Source organism: Lemur catta, chromosome 7 (assembly GCF_020740605.2).
Source record: "Lemur catta isolate mLemCat1 chromosome 7, mLemCat1.pri, whole genome shotgun sequence".
NCBI lineage: Eukaryota > Metazoa > Chordata > Mammalia > Primates > Lemuridae > Lemur > Lemur catta.
In genome coordinates, this window is record NC_059134.1 from 104,852,114 (window position 1) to 104,867,880 (window position 15,767).

The 15,767-nt window shown below is 56.0% G+C and overlaps 1 protein-coding gene across 4 annotated transcripts; it reads left to right on the forward strand.

The window, feature by feature from the left end:
* Window positions 1-1,667: 1,667 nt before the first annotated feature.
* CLCF1 (cardiotrophin like cytokine factor 1) lies at window positions 1,668-11,627 on the forward strand. Of its 4 annotated transcripts, none has more exons than XM_045558354.1 (3): window positions 1,668-1,876; window positions 8,153-8,319; window positions 10,141-11,627. In XM_045558354.1, the coding sequence occupies exons 1-3, from the start codon at window positions 1,861-1,863 to the stop codon at window positions 10,633-10,635; spliced, it is 678 nt and encodes a 225-aa protein (XP_045414310.1). In that variant the 5' UTR covers window positions 1,668-1,860; the 3' UTR covers window positions 10,636-11,627. The 4 variants fall into 4 exon arrangements, with proteins under 4 accessions (XP_045414310.1, XP_045414313.1, XP_045414311.1 ...); XM_045558355.1 differs by lacking the exon at window positions 1,668-1,876 and adding an exon at window positions 2,529-2,540; XM_045558356.1 differs by lacking the exon at window positions 1,668-1,876 and adding an exon at window positions 4,195-4,225.
* The last annotated feature ends 4,140 nt before the right edge of the window (window positions 11,628-15,767 follow it).

Sequence of the window (15,767 nt, forward strand, 5' to 3'; positions counted from 1 at the left end):
AGGGAGAAGGGAAGGAGGGAAGAGGGAGGCCCTGAGTGCTATTCACAAGGGCCCCTCCAAGTTTTCATCAGAGCTGCTACCGATGTCCCACGGGTTCCCTGCCCTGCACCCCAGGCCAGCTCTCCTTTCCCAGCTCCTTTTCTCCTTGTTTAGGAAAAAGAAAGGAAGAAAGGGTGGGGGGAGGAGAGAGACAGAGAGAGAAGGAAAGAAAAAAACCAACCCAACAACAAAGTCTGTCCCACTCCAGTGAGGTAATTGAAAACAAACTTCTTCCCCACCCCCCCGCCCCCCCCACCTCAGTTCTCACAGTGCAGAAAAGGGAAGAGCTGCCCTGGGAACCCAGCACGGGCTATGACCACGATGCCTGCTCTGACCCACGGCTGGAGGGGCTATGGCTGGACTGGCAGAGCGGCACCGGGGCAAGAGTGAGGGAGGAAGGCTCTGATGCCACTCCAGGCAGAAGCATCATCTTCCAGGTCTGGCCCACCACTGGGCCTCTTCTCCTTTGAAACAACAAATCACCACCACCAACAAAAGCAACTTATTACCAAATGATTTAATTGGTGGTGTGGTTACAGAGCACCCAAGCCTTGGGGACCAAATGACTGTCCTCCAAGAAAAATCATTAAGTGGGGCTGTCCACAAGCCCTGGATGAGAGCTGTTTCCTCTGCGCTCACTCTCCCTGGCAGCCTTTTGGAGAGGGAGAAAGGGGGAGCTAGGGAGACCCTGTAGGGAGGGTCTAGGCTTATGGGTCTCCTAGGTGTCCTGCCCAGCAAGTCCCAACCCAGGCCTCAGGGAAGGAAGGAGGAGAAGACTCCACAGCCAAACCACCCCTACCTTACCACCAGAAAAAACCAACAACCCCAAACCCCAAAAGAAGGAGAATGCCAAATGTCTTTATGGGGAAGCATTTCACAAATGGGGACGCTTGGTCTGTCCATCGCCTTGATTCAGGAGCATTCTCGCTGAGTCACCCGAGAAGCCTCTGGTGTTGAAACTGGTCCGGTGCCTCGTGCTGATTAATGAATTACAAATCCCCCACCCATGTGCATGCTCCCTGGTCACTGGAAGAAGAACGAGCTGGGCAGTGGGCCTGTGGTGCCCTCTTCCTCCCCCCCCCAGGGGGCATTGTGAGCCGGTTAGTCACCTGCCCCAGCCCCTGGCGCCTCACTGAGCTTTAGCTTTTGGAAATGGGACAAGCAGCGGGACAATAGGCCAGGGGGGCGGTCAGCCCAGACAAAGGGCAGCAGGAAAAACACCATCACTTGCTTACAGGCCAGCTCGCTGGCATTTGGGAGAATGTGTCATTGCATTTACTTAGGGGAAAGTGGGGGGAAGGTTAGAGACGAGGAGGCAGAGGTAGGGTGCGAGCAGGGACCCTGCGCACGGGGCAGGGGGCAGGCGTCCCCAGGCCAGCACCAGGGGAGAACCCTACACCGAGGCCGCCTCACCGTCCTGGCTCTCGGGAGTCTGCAGACAGACTGATGCCCTCCCCGCGCCCTCCCCCAGGAGGCCCAGGGTGGTACCACGGCAGCCTCGCCTCACCTCACCCCCCCTCGGTGTTGTGGGAGGGAGAGGGAGCCCCAGAAGCCCTCCCTTCCCTCCTCCCCCTCCTCCCCCCACCCCGGGGAGGGCCGCTACAATTTGTGGTTACAGCTTTACACGTCAGAAAAAAAAAAAAAAGTTTGCAGAATGTCCCACACCGAAAAAAAAAAAAAAATCCGAAACCGAGCGAAAAAAACCTGCGAGTGGGCCTGGCGGATGGGATTATTAAAGCTTCGCCGGAGCCGCGGCTCGCCCTCCCACTCCGCCAGCCTCAGGGAGAGGAGCCGCGCCCGGCCGGCCCGGCCCCCAGCCCCATGGACCTCCGAGCAGGTAGGAGCCAGGCGTCCGAGGCCCCGGCCCCCGCCCTCGCCGAGCAGCCACGAGATCCGGTTCCCGTCCTTCCCCCCGACACCCCTGGGAAGCCCTGCGCCGGGGCTCGGGGCCGGAGGAGGCACGGCTGGGCGCCCTCGAGAGGGGCCGGGTGGGGACGCGGCATTCTTGGAGTCCGCTCCGCGGGGCCAGGAGGTGGCCAGGGGTGCGGCGGGGAGCCCGGACGACTCGCAGACCCGGGGAGGCGGCAACCTGGAGCCCCAGCGAGGCGGGGTCCCGGGGAACCCGCAGACCGAGAGCCCCACGCAAAAGTCGGGGCAAGCGAGTCCGAGGCGGGGAGCGAGGCTGTGGGAGGGAGACGCCGCGGGAGGAGGGGGCCGGGGAGAGGAAGAGGGAGGGAGGCAGAGGGGGAGCCCGAGGCCGGGCCGGTGGGAGGCGAGGGGAGGCCGACACCTCGGGCCGCGCTGCTCCCTCCCCGGCCCGCAGGGAGGGGAAGGCGGGCGGGAGTGAAGAAGGGCGGGCGAGCGGAGAGGAGGGTGGGGGGCAGAGTCGAGCCTGGCTGGGCCGGGCCAGACGGGCCGGACGGCGGGACTCGCGGCTTCTTCGCTGCGCGCAGCGCGGCCGGAGCCTTCCATGCTGCCCACGGCCGCGGAGCCGGCGGCAGGTAGGGCGGGCGCGCGGGCCGCGGCAGCTAGCCCCCCGGCCCTCTGTGGCCTGGGAGTGATTACTGCGGGGGGGGGGGGGGACGCGGGCGCAGCCCGGCCGGACCGGCAGGAAAAAGTCCGTCACCCGCCGGGGAGCGGCGGGAGCCCTGCGGCCCGCGGGACGGTGGGCGGGCAGGGCAGGGAGTTGACGCGCGGGAAAGGGCAGCGGCCGAGCTCGGGAGCCCGGCGCCCCGGACCCCGCCCCCGCCGCCGGGAAGGGAGCGACCGGGCGGGAGGGGGCGGGGGCGGGGCCGGGGGCGCCGGGGCCACACAGGGGGAAGGCGCTGCTGCCGGGAGGGGTCCGGGAGCGAGAGGTCACCGCCGAGGAGGGAGGGCTATCGAGCTGCCGCTGCAGCCGCACAGTTCCCGGGCCGAGCCTTTCGAAAGGAACCTCAGGTCCCCGGGGCCTCGCAGACTCCCCTCATCATTGCTCTCCCCACTTTACTTTTCCAACGCCACACTGGGCTCCAGGAGCCGTCCCTACAGACCGTCAATCTCAGAGGGTCCCATTTTCCTCCAGGGCCCAGCCTGGCCCTCCCGCCTGGGGTGGAGGGGGCTTCCAGGGGGGGGCGGGGGGAAACTGGCGGTGCCGGCCCTGCAGGAGCAGTCTGAGCCTGGGAGAGTGCCTGGGGTGGGGGTGCGGACACATTCTCTGTCAGACGCTCTTTTTCTGACCCTGATAGACCCGTGCCCTTCTCCTGAGCACACACTGGCCCTCATATGGACACAGGTATATACTACCCTAACGGCCCAGATGTGCTCCCCCAACTAGCTCAGACACATTCGCTGCCCAGGAGCTACACACAACCAGGGAAGGAAACAGGCAGAGATGGTAGCAACTGTCACCCATCAGCCCTAGAAGTGACACTCCAGACTAGTGTAATGGCTCCCTCTTCCCTCCACCCACAGACCCACACTCCTGTCCTGTTCACACTTCTGACACCACCCCCTACACACCAGCTACTCTGCTCAGGGACACTTCACATTCCTCCCCACAATCCCACCTGCCTATTCACACCCTGCTCCTCCCCACTCTCTCCCAGCCCCTCCTGCACCCTCTTGATAACAACACCCTTTCCAGCTCACCCACAGCTTGCCCTGGGCTATTTCCTTCACTTCTTCCCCCTGCCTCTGGCTTCCAGCTGGCTGCACAGCAGCCCCCTGGCTTCTCCCTGCTCTCCCCGAGCACACCCAGGGCCCTCTTGTGGCACAATCCGGAACCCTTTTACTCCAGCCGAAGCCCAACGCCTGTCTTGGTTACTGACTTCACAAGCAGGGGCTGGCCCACCCTCTGCGTCTTTCCCTGGGCCTCAGTTTCTTCTGTCTTTTAGGCTGGAAGAGAAGGGCAGGGAGGGGAATGCTGGAGAGGTCAGCAGAGACGGAGCCCCACAAGTTTCAGCAGGGAGGGACTTTAGCATGCACAGTGCAACCTCCTCATGCAAGCCTACGGTCACCAGAGGGGCTGGTGGCAAAACTATTTCTCCTGCCTTCCAGGCCCATGTGTCCCCACTCACCAAGCCACTTCTCAGCAGGCGGAGGGAAAGGGAATCAAGGAGAGGGCAGACGGGAGAGAAGAGAAGGGAGGGCAGCCAGCCTGGAGGACTGAGGGAAGATGGTTTTCTGTGGCCTGTCCCTGGGCATCCAGGTCAGGAGGCACCCCCCCTAGGGCAGCTTCCTACAGTCACAATGCCTGAATCTCACACCACAGTGTACACATCACCCCTAACCCACTCCACCCCCCAATTCCTCTCAACAGATCCCTCCAAGGTCACCCAGATGTTGGTCCTAGTCTGGCCTGAGGGAAGGGCCTTTCCGTCTGGCTCCCATATTTGGCTCAGCCTGTAGCCACTGGCCCTACCTCTGGAGCCCTGCAATGCCTCCCTGGCTCCAACATTTAGAGGTTACAGCTCTTAGCCACCGGTCCCGAGGTGCAGAGTCTCCCAGCTGACTCATCCTACCTACTATCCTAATCATCCTGGCACAGCTGCACCACAGAGCCCCCACCTTCACTGGGAGAGGTCAGCCTGGCGGATACAGGCCAGGGACCAAGACAGCTGGCCAGAGATGCGTACACGGGTGTGCCTGCCTGTGCAGCCGTGTCAGAGTGGCCATGTGCTTGCGTGGGCTAAGAGTATGTGTGTGTGTGTGTGTGTGTTCATGAGGGGGGCCTTGGTTCCCAGGGCCCAGGGATCTGGATGGAATTAGGAGCTGGCCCGGGTGGGGGCCAGGATTGGGGGTGGAGGGATGCTGCAGGAAACGTGAGCTGTGCTCATTAGCTCCTCACGTGCTCAGCCGGATTTATAAACACAAGGAGAAGACGGGATGTAAACAATCAGCGGGCAGCAGCCAGAGGCAGAGCTGGGGCGGGGGCTGGGCTGGGGGCCAGGACTGGGGGAGGGGGCCAAGGACACAGCCCCCACATCGAGGTCCACCTGCACACCATGAGCCTGGAGAGGAGGGTGAATGAGGGATCCAGGAAGCCCACCGTAGACTCCCTCCTCGGGAGGCAGGCGCTGCGCTGGGTTCCAGTGCTCACAACTAAACCACAGGTGTTCTCCGCCCCAGGCAGCTTTCCGATTGGATTCACTGCCTGAGATATGGACATGTCTTGCCCAGTGTGGAAGCTGTCACAGCAGAGGGCAGAGCCTCATCCTTTTACCTCCCTTTTCTGCTCTCCTAGTCTCTTCTCCCTCTGGGTTCTAGAGACTCCTTCCCTCTTTCTGGTTCTCTCCATGGGCCGGTCAGTCCATGGGCCGGTCAGTCGGATCTTTATGCTCTCCCCTGCCCGCCACCCCCCCCCCGCACCACCCCCCCTCCGCCTGCAGTGACACAGTTACCTCAGAACTGAAATATTCCTGGAAACACCGGCCTTGTCTGGTTAATTTCATGAGCCGTTTTTCTGCCCAGATGACTTAGCTCTTGTTTATCCAAAAGCTTCTCCCCCTGCTGTCCCTGAGTAGGGAGCTGGTCCCCCCCCCAAGGGATGTCCCACAGGGCTCAGAAGGGGAGAGAGAAACAGGCCCAGAGCTGGGATCCTGACCACACCTCTCTGCCATGGGATAGCCAGAGCCCTGTCCCAGAACTCTGGCTAACAGGTCTGCCCCAGGCAGTGTGGGGTAAAGAGACAAGCCCAGCTCCCAATTCCTGCTTCAGCTGGGACCCTCGGCATTGCCACTAACTTTGAGCAAAGCCAGACTCAATCCTGAAAGCCATCTCAGGGCTAGAAGGGCCACTGCCCACCTCAGCAGGTCTCCAGCCTCCCAAACAAACACTTATTTTGTACCCCTAGGATCCTGGAGGTGACTCAGCTAGATCCCTAGACTTCGTGCAGAGGGGAAGGGCCTGGAGATGGGATGTGAAGAAGAAGGAATAGGAAGGAACTAAGAATAAGGCATGAGCTAGGGATGGAAAGGAGCATCCAGGAGGGAAGCCACAAATTGCAGATGGGGGAAAAGAAAAGGGAGCCTGTTTCCCCAGGGAGCAGTTAAGTGCCTGACCTTGTTCTCTGTCCTAAAACACATGTGTGCATGCGTGCACACCTATACTCACACACACCCCTCAAACAAAGAGCCTTCACCCAAAAGAGCAGGGTCCCTGTAACTGGTGTCCCCCACTGCCATGCTCCATCAGTAAAGCCAGCCAGCCAAACATCTGAGTCAAGACTGACCGGTTGTGCCACTGTAAAAGTCCCCACCTAACCCCTGTGCTCTATAAGTGACACTTCATACAACTTTTTTTTTTTTTTTTTTTTGAGATGGAGTCTCACTCTGTTGCCTGAGCTAGCGTGCCGTGGCGTCAACCTAGCTCACAGCAACCTCAAACTCCTGGGCTTAAGCAATCCTACTGCGTTCCTGCCTCAGCCTCCCAAGTAGCTGGGACTACAGGCATGCACCACCATGCCTGGCTAATTTTTTCTATATATTTTTAGTTGTCCAGCTAATTTCTTTCTATTTTTAGTAGAGAGGGGGTCTCACTCTTGCTCAGGCTGGTCTCGAACTCCTGAGCTTAAAGGATTCACCCCCCTTGGCCTCCCAGAGTACTAGGATTACAGGCGTGAGCCACTGCGCCTGGCCCACTTCATACAACTCGAATCCTGAATCCTTCCCAGTTTGTAACCCTCTCTAAACCCTGCCCCACCGTTATGTCTAACTCTAACCCTAACCTAGTCTTCATTCTTTCTTAAATCTAAACCCTATCGTAACTCTAAGTACAGCCAAATTGTTAAACCTATACAACTTATTTCTAACTATCAAAGCAATATATGTCATTATAGAAAAATTTTGAAAGTATAAAATATAATCTAGAGGAAAGAAATCAGTTATGACCTCCCACCTACCCAAACTTAAAACCCAAACTAGCCCTGCTCTTTCTGACATGCCAAACATCACACCATCTGACATCAAAGTCAACAAATTCACAAACCTTAGCCCCAGCTTACCCTCTGCCTGCCCAAACCTAACCACATCCCCCTGCTGGACTCAAACCTCAACCACACTAAATCGACCAAATCCCAAATCTAAACTAATCTGAAACTTTAAAAATAACCCAGTCCTTAAACCTAACCTAGCCCAATGTCAAGTATATCCCTACCCTATCTAAACCCTAATTGCCTCTGCCAGTCCCCAATGTCCACTGAATCCTGACCTTGGTCCTTATCTAAAAGCCTGGAAAACCATGTTTCCCACAAACTTCCTTACAGCATGAACTCTGGGCATCCTGGTATGTCCAAACTCTCCAGCGCCATCAGCTGACAGCCCAACTCATCATATGCATAGCTCTCCCTGTCTATCCCCGTGACCTGGAGGCTGAGGAAAGTTCTCACTGAAATCAAACTTTTCCCCACCCAACACCCTAGATGAGAATGGTGCAAACCTCCACACTGCTACCAATCCCTGAGAGTGAAGGCTAAATGTCCTTCAATCTAATCCTATACTTCCCACACCCAGGAACCATATCCCAGAATATGCCCAAAATTGGCTCCATGAGGCAGCCGTGTGTCCTTCAGCCTGATCCTGGTGGTCTAACCCTACACCTTGCCTCCTCTGGCCGACTCCATTCTTGGCTGCAGCCTCTCTCCCGCACCCTCCCTCAGGGCTGACTGCCTTCCATGTGCCAGCTCAGATATGTGCTGTTTCCCACCGTTGGCTCCCCTCAAGCTGCACTGGGACTGGGAGACTGGGAGAGAAGACTGGGGTACAACTGGAACCCAGACATACTGATTCACAGTCCCTCAGCCTGGCCCCATCCCTCCATGTATATACATACATGTTGGCACACATACTGTGGTACACATGCCAAACACTTTCTCAGCTGACACACAGATAGACTCTCAAATAGCTACCGATAGACACAAACACACGCATGCTAAGTCCTCGTCCTCAAACACACATGCCTCTTCTCTCTCTTTCTCTCTCCCTTTCTGGCCAGGAGTATTCCCCCTCTTCCATCCCTTCTGCCTCCCATCTGGTGTCCCATCCTCTGTCCAAGGTGGGGACAGACACCTGAGTGGCTGCCAGCAGCTTCCCGCTTGGGCCTGGGCCCCCCTCATGCTTCTTGCCCATCCTGTCCACAGGGGACTCGTGGGGGATGTTAGCGTGCCTGTGCACGGTGCTCTGGCACCTCCCTGCAGTGCCAGCTCTCAATCGCACAGGGGACCCAGGGCCTGGTCCCTCCATCCAGAAAACATATGACCTCACCCGCTACCTGGAGCACCAACTCCGCAGCTTGGCTGGGACCTACGTGAGTATCCAGCTTAGGAGTCTGGGAGTTGGGTGCAGAGTGAGGAGTTGGGGGAAGACAGACATAATGGTGGAGGGTCCTGGTGACGGGTGGAGTGATAAGGAGGGGCCCTTTGGCTCCAAAGCAGCCTCCCTGTCTGGCCTATCTCCTGCCCTTCCCTCTCAGGTGCCCCCTCCTCCCCATCCCTGGCCCCAGGACTAGGCATGTGGGCAGGCCTCGCACCCGCCTTGGCCCATTGCCCCACTGGCTGCCAGCCCAGCCGCCCGCCTCCCCCTGGGGGCCGGGGAAGTCTCCTCTGTTTACACCGTGTTGTGGTGTCTCTTGCACGGGCGGGGTTGGGTGGGGATGGAGGGGCCCCACCTCCCATGCCTGTGTTCCAGCTCGTCTCTGCCCCTAGACCTGGGGCCCTGCTGCTCTGGACCCATGGGCCTCCCTTCTGCCTGCCTTTCCCATCCTAGCTGGGCCTCCTAGGGGGATCCTAGGGGAAGAGGACTGCAGGGAACCCAGGCCAGTAGTGGCAGGGGGTTTGGGTGGGGATAGAGGTTATGCTGTAAGGATTTGGGGGCAGTCCAGAGGTGCTCAGAGAGCCCAGGAGAGAAGGAAGGAGGGTCAGAGGAGCCAAGGACCATGGGGAACCGGCCCCCTCTTCCCGTGTTCCTCTTCCACATCCCAGACCCTACTCTGGAGCCAGGGAAAGAAAAGGGAGGAGGGTGGCGGGGGAGCTGGCTCCAGCCCCAGGATACACCGAGGAAATTAGTTTGTCTCTGTGCTTGTCAGCGTGTGAACCTCCCCCTGGGCCCTTGCCTATCCCAGGCCTCACCCCTCTATTCTCCCTTTCTCTCCCAGTCACACATCTCCCTCATCCCTTTCCCTGGACCCCAGCTGCCCCCCAGGGGCTGGCAAGGGCTTTGCCCTCTTCCCTATGCTATTCTGCCTTCCATATCCCTCCTCCTGTCCTACTCTTGTGACTGCCTCAGTTTCTTCCTTCTGCAACCCTGCTCCTATCGGCTGAATCCTTCCTTGGGGGTGTTAGTGAGTAACCTTCTGTCCCAATTCCTTCAGCCAGTGGGACTGGGCATGTCAGAGAGGCAAACAGGGCTCTGATGCCAGCAGGCCCCTGCCTTTCAACACCGGCTTTCCTCTCTCTCATTTCCCTGTGCAGAAAACCTTTGCTTCACTCTGCTATCCCCTCTAGTTCCCGACCCTTTTTCTCTCCTGGCTTTCCCTGCCAAATTTCTTGAAGGAGTGGTCTACACCCTCTGCCTCCACTTCCTCTCCACCCACTCACTCCTTAACCCCCTGCAATCTGGCTTCCAGGCCCCGGCAATGGTTCTCTCCAAGGTCGTCAGGCACCTCATTCTTGCCAAAGCCGACAGGATTTGTAGGCTCATTCTCCTTGCTCTCTGTTTTCCAGCCACACTGCTGAGCACTGCTGCCTTCTTGAACTCCTCTTCTTTGGCCTCTGCACTCTCCTGGGCCATCTTCTACCTCTTCAGCCTCGCCTCCTGGTTCCTGGTGGCTCCTCTTCTGTCTGCCCTGCCCCCACGGTGGGCACTCTCCAAGGCTTGCCCACTCAGCCATGAGCACGTTCTTGCTGAGTGTTTCCTGTGCGGCTTTCTCTTTCTACGCCTCTCCATAGGAGAGCTCACCTGTCACCCCCATGCTGGAGAAACTCGGGGGAGCCCATGAACAGAGAGGCCTAGCATGGCGACAGGGCCAGTGTCAGGGGACACAAGAAATAGAAGCTCTGGGTGCAGGCCTCTCAGTGGTGAGCAGGCTGCTCTGCCTGCCTCCTTCCCCATCACCTTCTCCTTTTCACAGCTGAACTACCTGGGGCCCCCTTTCAACGAGCCTGACTTCAACCCACCTCGGCTAGGGGCAGACACTCTGCCCAGGGCCACTGTCAACTTGGAAGTGTGGCGAAGCCTCAATGACAAACTGCGGCTGACCCAGAATTACGAGGCCTACAGCCACCTTCTGTGTTACTTGCGTGGCCTCAACCGGCAGGCTGCCACAGCCGAGCTGCGCCGCAGCCTGGCCCACTTCTGCACCAGCCTCCAGGGCCTGCTGGGCAGCATTGCAGGCGTCATGGCAACTCTGGGTTACCCGCTGCCCCAGCCTCTGCCCGGGACTGAGCCTACTTGGACCCCTGGCCCTGCCCACAGTGACTTCCTCCAGAAGATGGATGACTTCTGGCTGCTGAAGGAGCTTCAGACCTGGCTGTGGCGCTCAGCCAAGGACTTCAACCGGCTCAAGAAGAAGATGCAGCCTCCGGCAGCTGCGGTCACCCTGCACCTGGAGGCCCATGGCTTCTGATCTCTGACCTTTACCAACTCCTCTTCTCTACCCCTTCAAACCCTGCTCCCACTCTAGGACGGAGAACCCTGTATGCCAACACTTGTTGAGCCAGGAGACAGAAGCCACAAGCCTCTGGCCCTCCCCTGGACTTGGGTGGGGGTGTGATGTAATAAGCCCTGTCTCTTCCCCACCTCCCAAAGGCTTAAAGATCTGGGGAAGAGGTGCAATAAGGCCCCATCCTGTTTCTACAGGGAGTACTGCTCGAGGGAGTCCAGAGTGGTTCAAGGTGGTATAAAGGCTCTCATAGCCTCCTGCCTTCTGCCTACCACTTGGCCAGTACCCACCCAGCCCCTTAAGCAGCACTTCTAGGAAGCATACCTGGAAGACAGGAGTGGGGAGCCACCGTAGCACGTGCCTTTCTAGGATGAAGCCCTTTGGCTGCCCTACTCTCCTTGGATGGGTATTACTCCTCCACCCCCAAATAACTCCACACATCCAATTCAGGAAACAAACATGGTGGCAAGTCTAAACAAAGAGAGATAGGATTAAAAATAAAAGGGGTGGGGCCTGCATTGGAAGTGGCCTACAGACCAGAATAGATAATACTAAAAGCAAAGGGCCAGGGACAGACCAGACCCAGGAGTCACCAAAGCAATCAGTGGCACAGAGTGGCAAACAAAAGCCACATTGAACATTAGGATCTTGCCTTAAATTTTCTTGCCAGCATCACGGTGCCTCCTCTCTGCCCCCTTTCCCAGGGTATCTGTGGGTTGCCCAAGCTGGGGAGGGCAACCATAGCCATAGCCACAGGATTTCCTGAAAGTTTACATTGCAGTAGCATTTTGGGGTGTGGGGTGGCAGCTCCCCCAGGCCCTGCCCCCCAGCCCCACCCACTCATGACTCTAAGTGTGTTGTATTAATATTTATTTATTTGGAGATGTTATTTATTAGATGATATTTATTGCAGAATTTCTATTCTTGTATTAACAAATAAAATGCTTGCCCCAGAACTTAGTCTCTTTGCCTAGCCTTGCCCCTCCTCCTGGTGCTCATCGCTGCTCTCCTGGTGCTGGCCCTCACCCTGGCCCACCCCGGCTCCCACTCCAACCCCAGCCTCTGGTGGAGGTGCACACAGCCCAAGATGAGGTGCTCCTCCCTCTGCCCACCAGATGTATGCACCTTGGACTTGTTCACCCTAGTCCAGTTCCACCACCCCCGTGATCCCTCAGTCCTCTTGAGAAGCTTCAGTCTATTCTGGGTTTTCCTTCTCCCTGCCTTTGCTCAGTCTTCCTCACCTTTCTGGATTGCTTTAATGGTCTCGTGGGTCTGTCTCCCTGCCTTGAGTTTCTCCCCTCCCCTTGCCCACCCTCCCCATGGTGCGCAAAGCTACCTATCTGCCTATCTGGTGCTCTCCCCAAAGTGGTCAGCCCCTGGGCATTCAGTCCCCAGCTTTCCCAGGACTGTGGCCCCCATGCCCATGGCTGCCCACTGGGGCCTCGAGAGCAGTGACCCTCACCTCAACACTCTCTTCCAGGGAAAGTGACAGACTGCAGCCAAGTCACAGTTCTCAGCTGTGACTCTACCCCTTTCTCTCCAATGTATGACAGCATATTTGGGGAAAAGAGAAAAACTCCTCTTAGACTGTGGGAGAATGGGATAGATGCTATTCAAGGGATGACCTCCTAGCTGAAAGACCTTAGACCAATTAAAGCTTTCTATTGTCCATTGGTAAAATGGAGATAATTAAATACCCTTATATGATTGTTGGAGAAGATAAGAGAAACAATAAAGGTAAAATGCTTGCTTTGCTGTAGCAATCGTAGTAATTACAGATGACTTGGGATGTATCAGCATGTCATGACATTTTAGTTAAGAACCACTGGGTAAATTAATGGATGAATCGCTCCCAGGTAATACATGCATATTTCACAAGGGCCTTCTAGAGACAATGCCTTGAGCGACGGAAATAAGGAATGATGGTAATGTCAATCAGCTGGCAAACCCAGTAAAGCTCTAATTACCTGCCTGTCATTGACTGGTGAAAGAAAGCTAAAAGAAGCCTAAAAGCTAACGTGGCTCCTGTCCTTATGGAGCTTGCAATCAACTTGGGAAGAAAGTGCAAGAGCCACTAGAAAAGGGAGAGGTCAGAGTGTAGGTGCAGGAGCTGTTGGACTTGCTTGTGGGTGGGGTGAACCAGGCTCTTCTGAATGTCCCTGAGTCATCTGGCCCAAGTTGAAGGGAACGTGCCCCACCCTCAGGGGTCCAGGCTCTTCAGGTGGAGACATTTGCCCAGGCATGGCCAGGGGCACCCGCAGGCCCTGCCCTCTGCCTAACAAGATAGGAAGGAGAGGGTATCTGGGCTGTCTCCATACACAGACAAAATGAGTCGTGGCCTGTGATGTGCAACGCACTAAGCAAAGGGCCCTAAGGAACACAGAGGTAGGTGAGGTGGAGGTCCTCTCTCCACAGAGCAAAAGCAACCCCCATACAGTGAGCTTCTTGGGGGAAGATTCTGAGTCTTCCTCTTCTCTCTATCCCAGCACTCAACTCAGACTCCAGCCTAAAGAAGGTGCTCAATTAGTGTGTTGAACAAAACAATCTAGAAAAGGGAATAGGAACCCTCACAAATGCTAGAATACAAGGCAGAATTCTATTAAGAGCAGGAAAAAAAAAAAAAAAAGAGATCCAGGCAAAATACTATGGAAGTCTAAGAAGGAGAAACCGCATCTAGTTGGGTGAAGGCCCTCTAGGCTGTGCGTCCTTTGGGAAGGTGTGTGAAGCCATTGCTGTATTTCCAGTGTGTAGCACACAGCAAGTGCTTGGTAGTTACCCTTTGCATAAACGCATGAGGTGGGACTTGACACCGTTCTTGAAGGATGGGCAGAATTTGGACAGATGGAGATGGGGCAGGATAAGGGTTAGCTAAGTGTTTCTCTCCTTTTCAAGCAGATGGCATCCTGAGGGCAGGCTCCATGATTTATTCATCTTTGCATCCCTACAGCATTTTAGCATAATGCCTGGCAGAGTAAAGTCCTCAATAATTTGATTTAAGCGGATTTAAAGAGTGTCAAGACAACAGCATTTTAGAAGTTAAGAGAACAGAATCTGAAGGAGGGGGCTGATCAACAGTCTCAGATGCCCCAGAGGAACTGAGACAAGAATGCAGAGAAAACCCACTGGTTTGGCAACCAGGAAGTATAGGTGACCTCTGAAAGAGCAGGTTAGAAGCAGACACCAAATTGTGAGATTAAACGATGTGGTAGGCAGAAAGTAAGAAGGGTAAATAAAGTCCCTCAGAGTTTGCTAGTGAAGGAACTATTTAGAGGGGTTACCAGGATCAAGGAAGGTTTTTTATTATTGTTGTTTTTATTTTTATTTTTTTTGAGACACAGTTTCATTCTGTCGTCCACAGTGGCATCATCATAGCTCCCTGCAGCCTCAACCTCCTGAGCTCAAGTGATCTGCCTGCCTCAGCTTCCTGAGTAGCTGGGACTACAGGCGTGCACCACCATGCCCAGCTAACTTTTTTATTTTTTGTAGAGATGAGGTCTCACTCTTGCTCAAGTGATCCTCCTGCCTCAGCCTCCCAAAGTGCTAGGATTACAGGCATGAGCCACCTCGCCCAGCCTGTTGTTTTTAAATAGAAGAGATCTAAACACGTTATTGCTGAGGGAGGAGGTGGTGGTTGGGGAAAAATGGAGAGGTTTGGAGAATGGAATAAGGAGACAACCAGAGGAGAATCAGAAGGGTTGCTGCGGGGGCTGGGGGGATCTCTAAAAAAAAAAAAAAAAAAAGGGGTCCTGGGCAGCCATATGGAACAAGGTGATATCCCCAGACACACCTTTGTTGTGGACCCATTCAGCATGGATTGTGACATTCCTTATCATGCCAGAGAGGGCCAGAGGTGGGAACAGAGTGAAGAGTGGGCATTTTCCAAGGCTGAGAACTGCCAAGGCAGGGAAGGCAGAGAAGAAGGGGCAAGCGAGTCTAGGCTGCTAGAAACTATTGTTGAGTGGCTGTGAGCACTGAGCCACGCAGTGTGGGCAGGATGGTCAGAGGAGGGAAACAGGAGGGGAATGGACCTGGAGAAGCACCCCAAACGGGGACCACTGGAGTTCACTCATTCTGAGGATGCAGAAAGTTCCAGTGGGGGGGGGGTGTTGTAGGGGGTAGAAACAGATGACAGCATGGCCAGAGAGGGCATTTCAGAATTTGAGTTCTTAAACCCTCTCCCAAATAGCTCCTAATGATGGTGACAGAGGTTTGAGCCCCTTCTTTGGGTTTTGGCACTGTGTACCACAGGGCCTCCTATAAAAATGCCAGCACCATGGGACAGGGAACTCCTGGCAAATGGCAGATCATCAGTATTTTCTGTGAGTGAGTTTGTCACTGGCTCTCTATCCACGGCTGCCTCAGGCAATGATGTGTGTTGCTGGTTATCTAGCTTCTACCTCTCAAGTATGGCTGTAGAGTCAGAGGCTTGGGATCCAGAGGCCAACATAAGAATCTAGGCCCTGCAGTGTCAAGGGGGTGGGGGCACATTATCTCTAGAAGTCCTTATGTCCTCACAAGGGTACGGAAAGCAGGTGAGAGAGAGGGAGAGAGGGCCCTCCTTCCTGTCAGCCTGTCAGCTCCAGAGAGTACGTGTGGATTAGACATTTCATTGCCATCTTGGGTGCTTGTGTCCGCGAGAATGAGCACAAAGTGAAGAACTGTCCACTGGGGCAGGGGCAACTTCTGAGAGGGTAGCAGCAGGTATAGAGGAGGCTCTGATGGGAGGGGGCGAAACAGTCAGACCTTGCCAGCTTCCTGCTTTTGCAAAGACTGACCTGGGACAAGGGGCCTGCTCAGTATGCGGAGAGACTCATTTGAGCACTTATCCCACATATAGGCATCACAGCCAGAGCTGCCCCAAATGCAGAATGGCAAAGGGAGGCCCTCTGTTCCCCTTAACCTAGAGGGCAAGGACTAGTGATTCAGGCCTGGCTGAGTGCTCTGACGCTCTGGCTCTGACAGGGGGCTCCCTGAGCTCCCCCTTCTTCTCTGGAGCTGCAACTGTCCCTGCCTTTGTTCCTCCAATTCTTGAGCTCCCTGACTCAGCCTGGTTCCTGAATTTCCCAGCAGGGGACAAAGCCCTTGTCAGTGGGGTG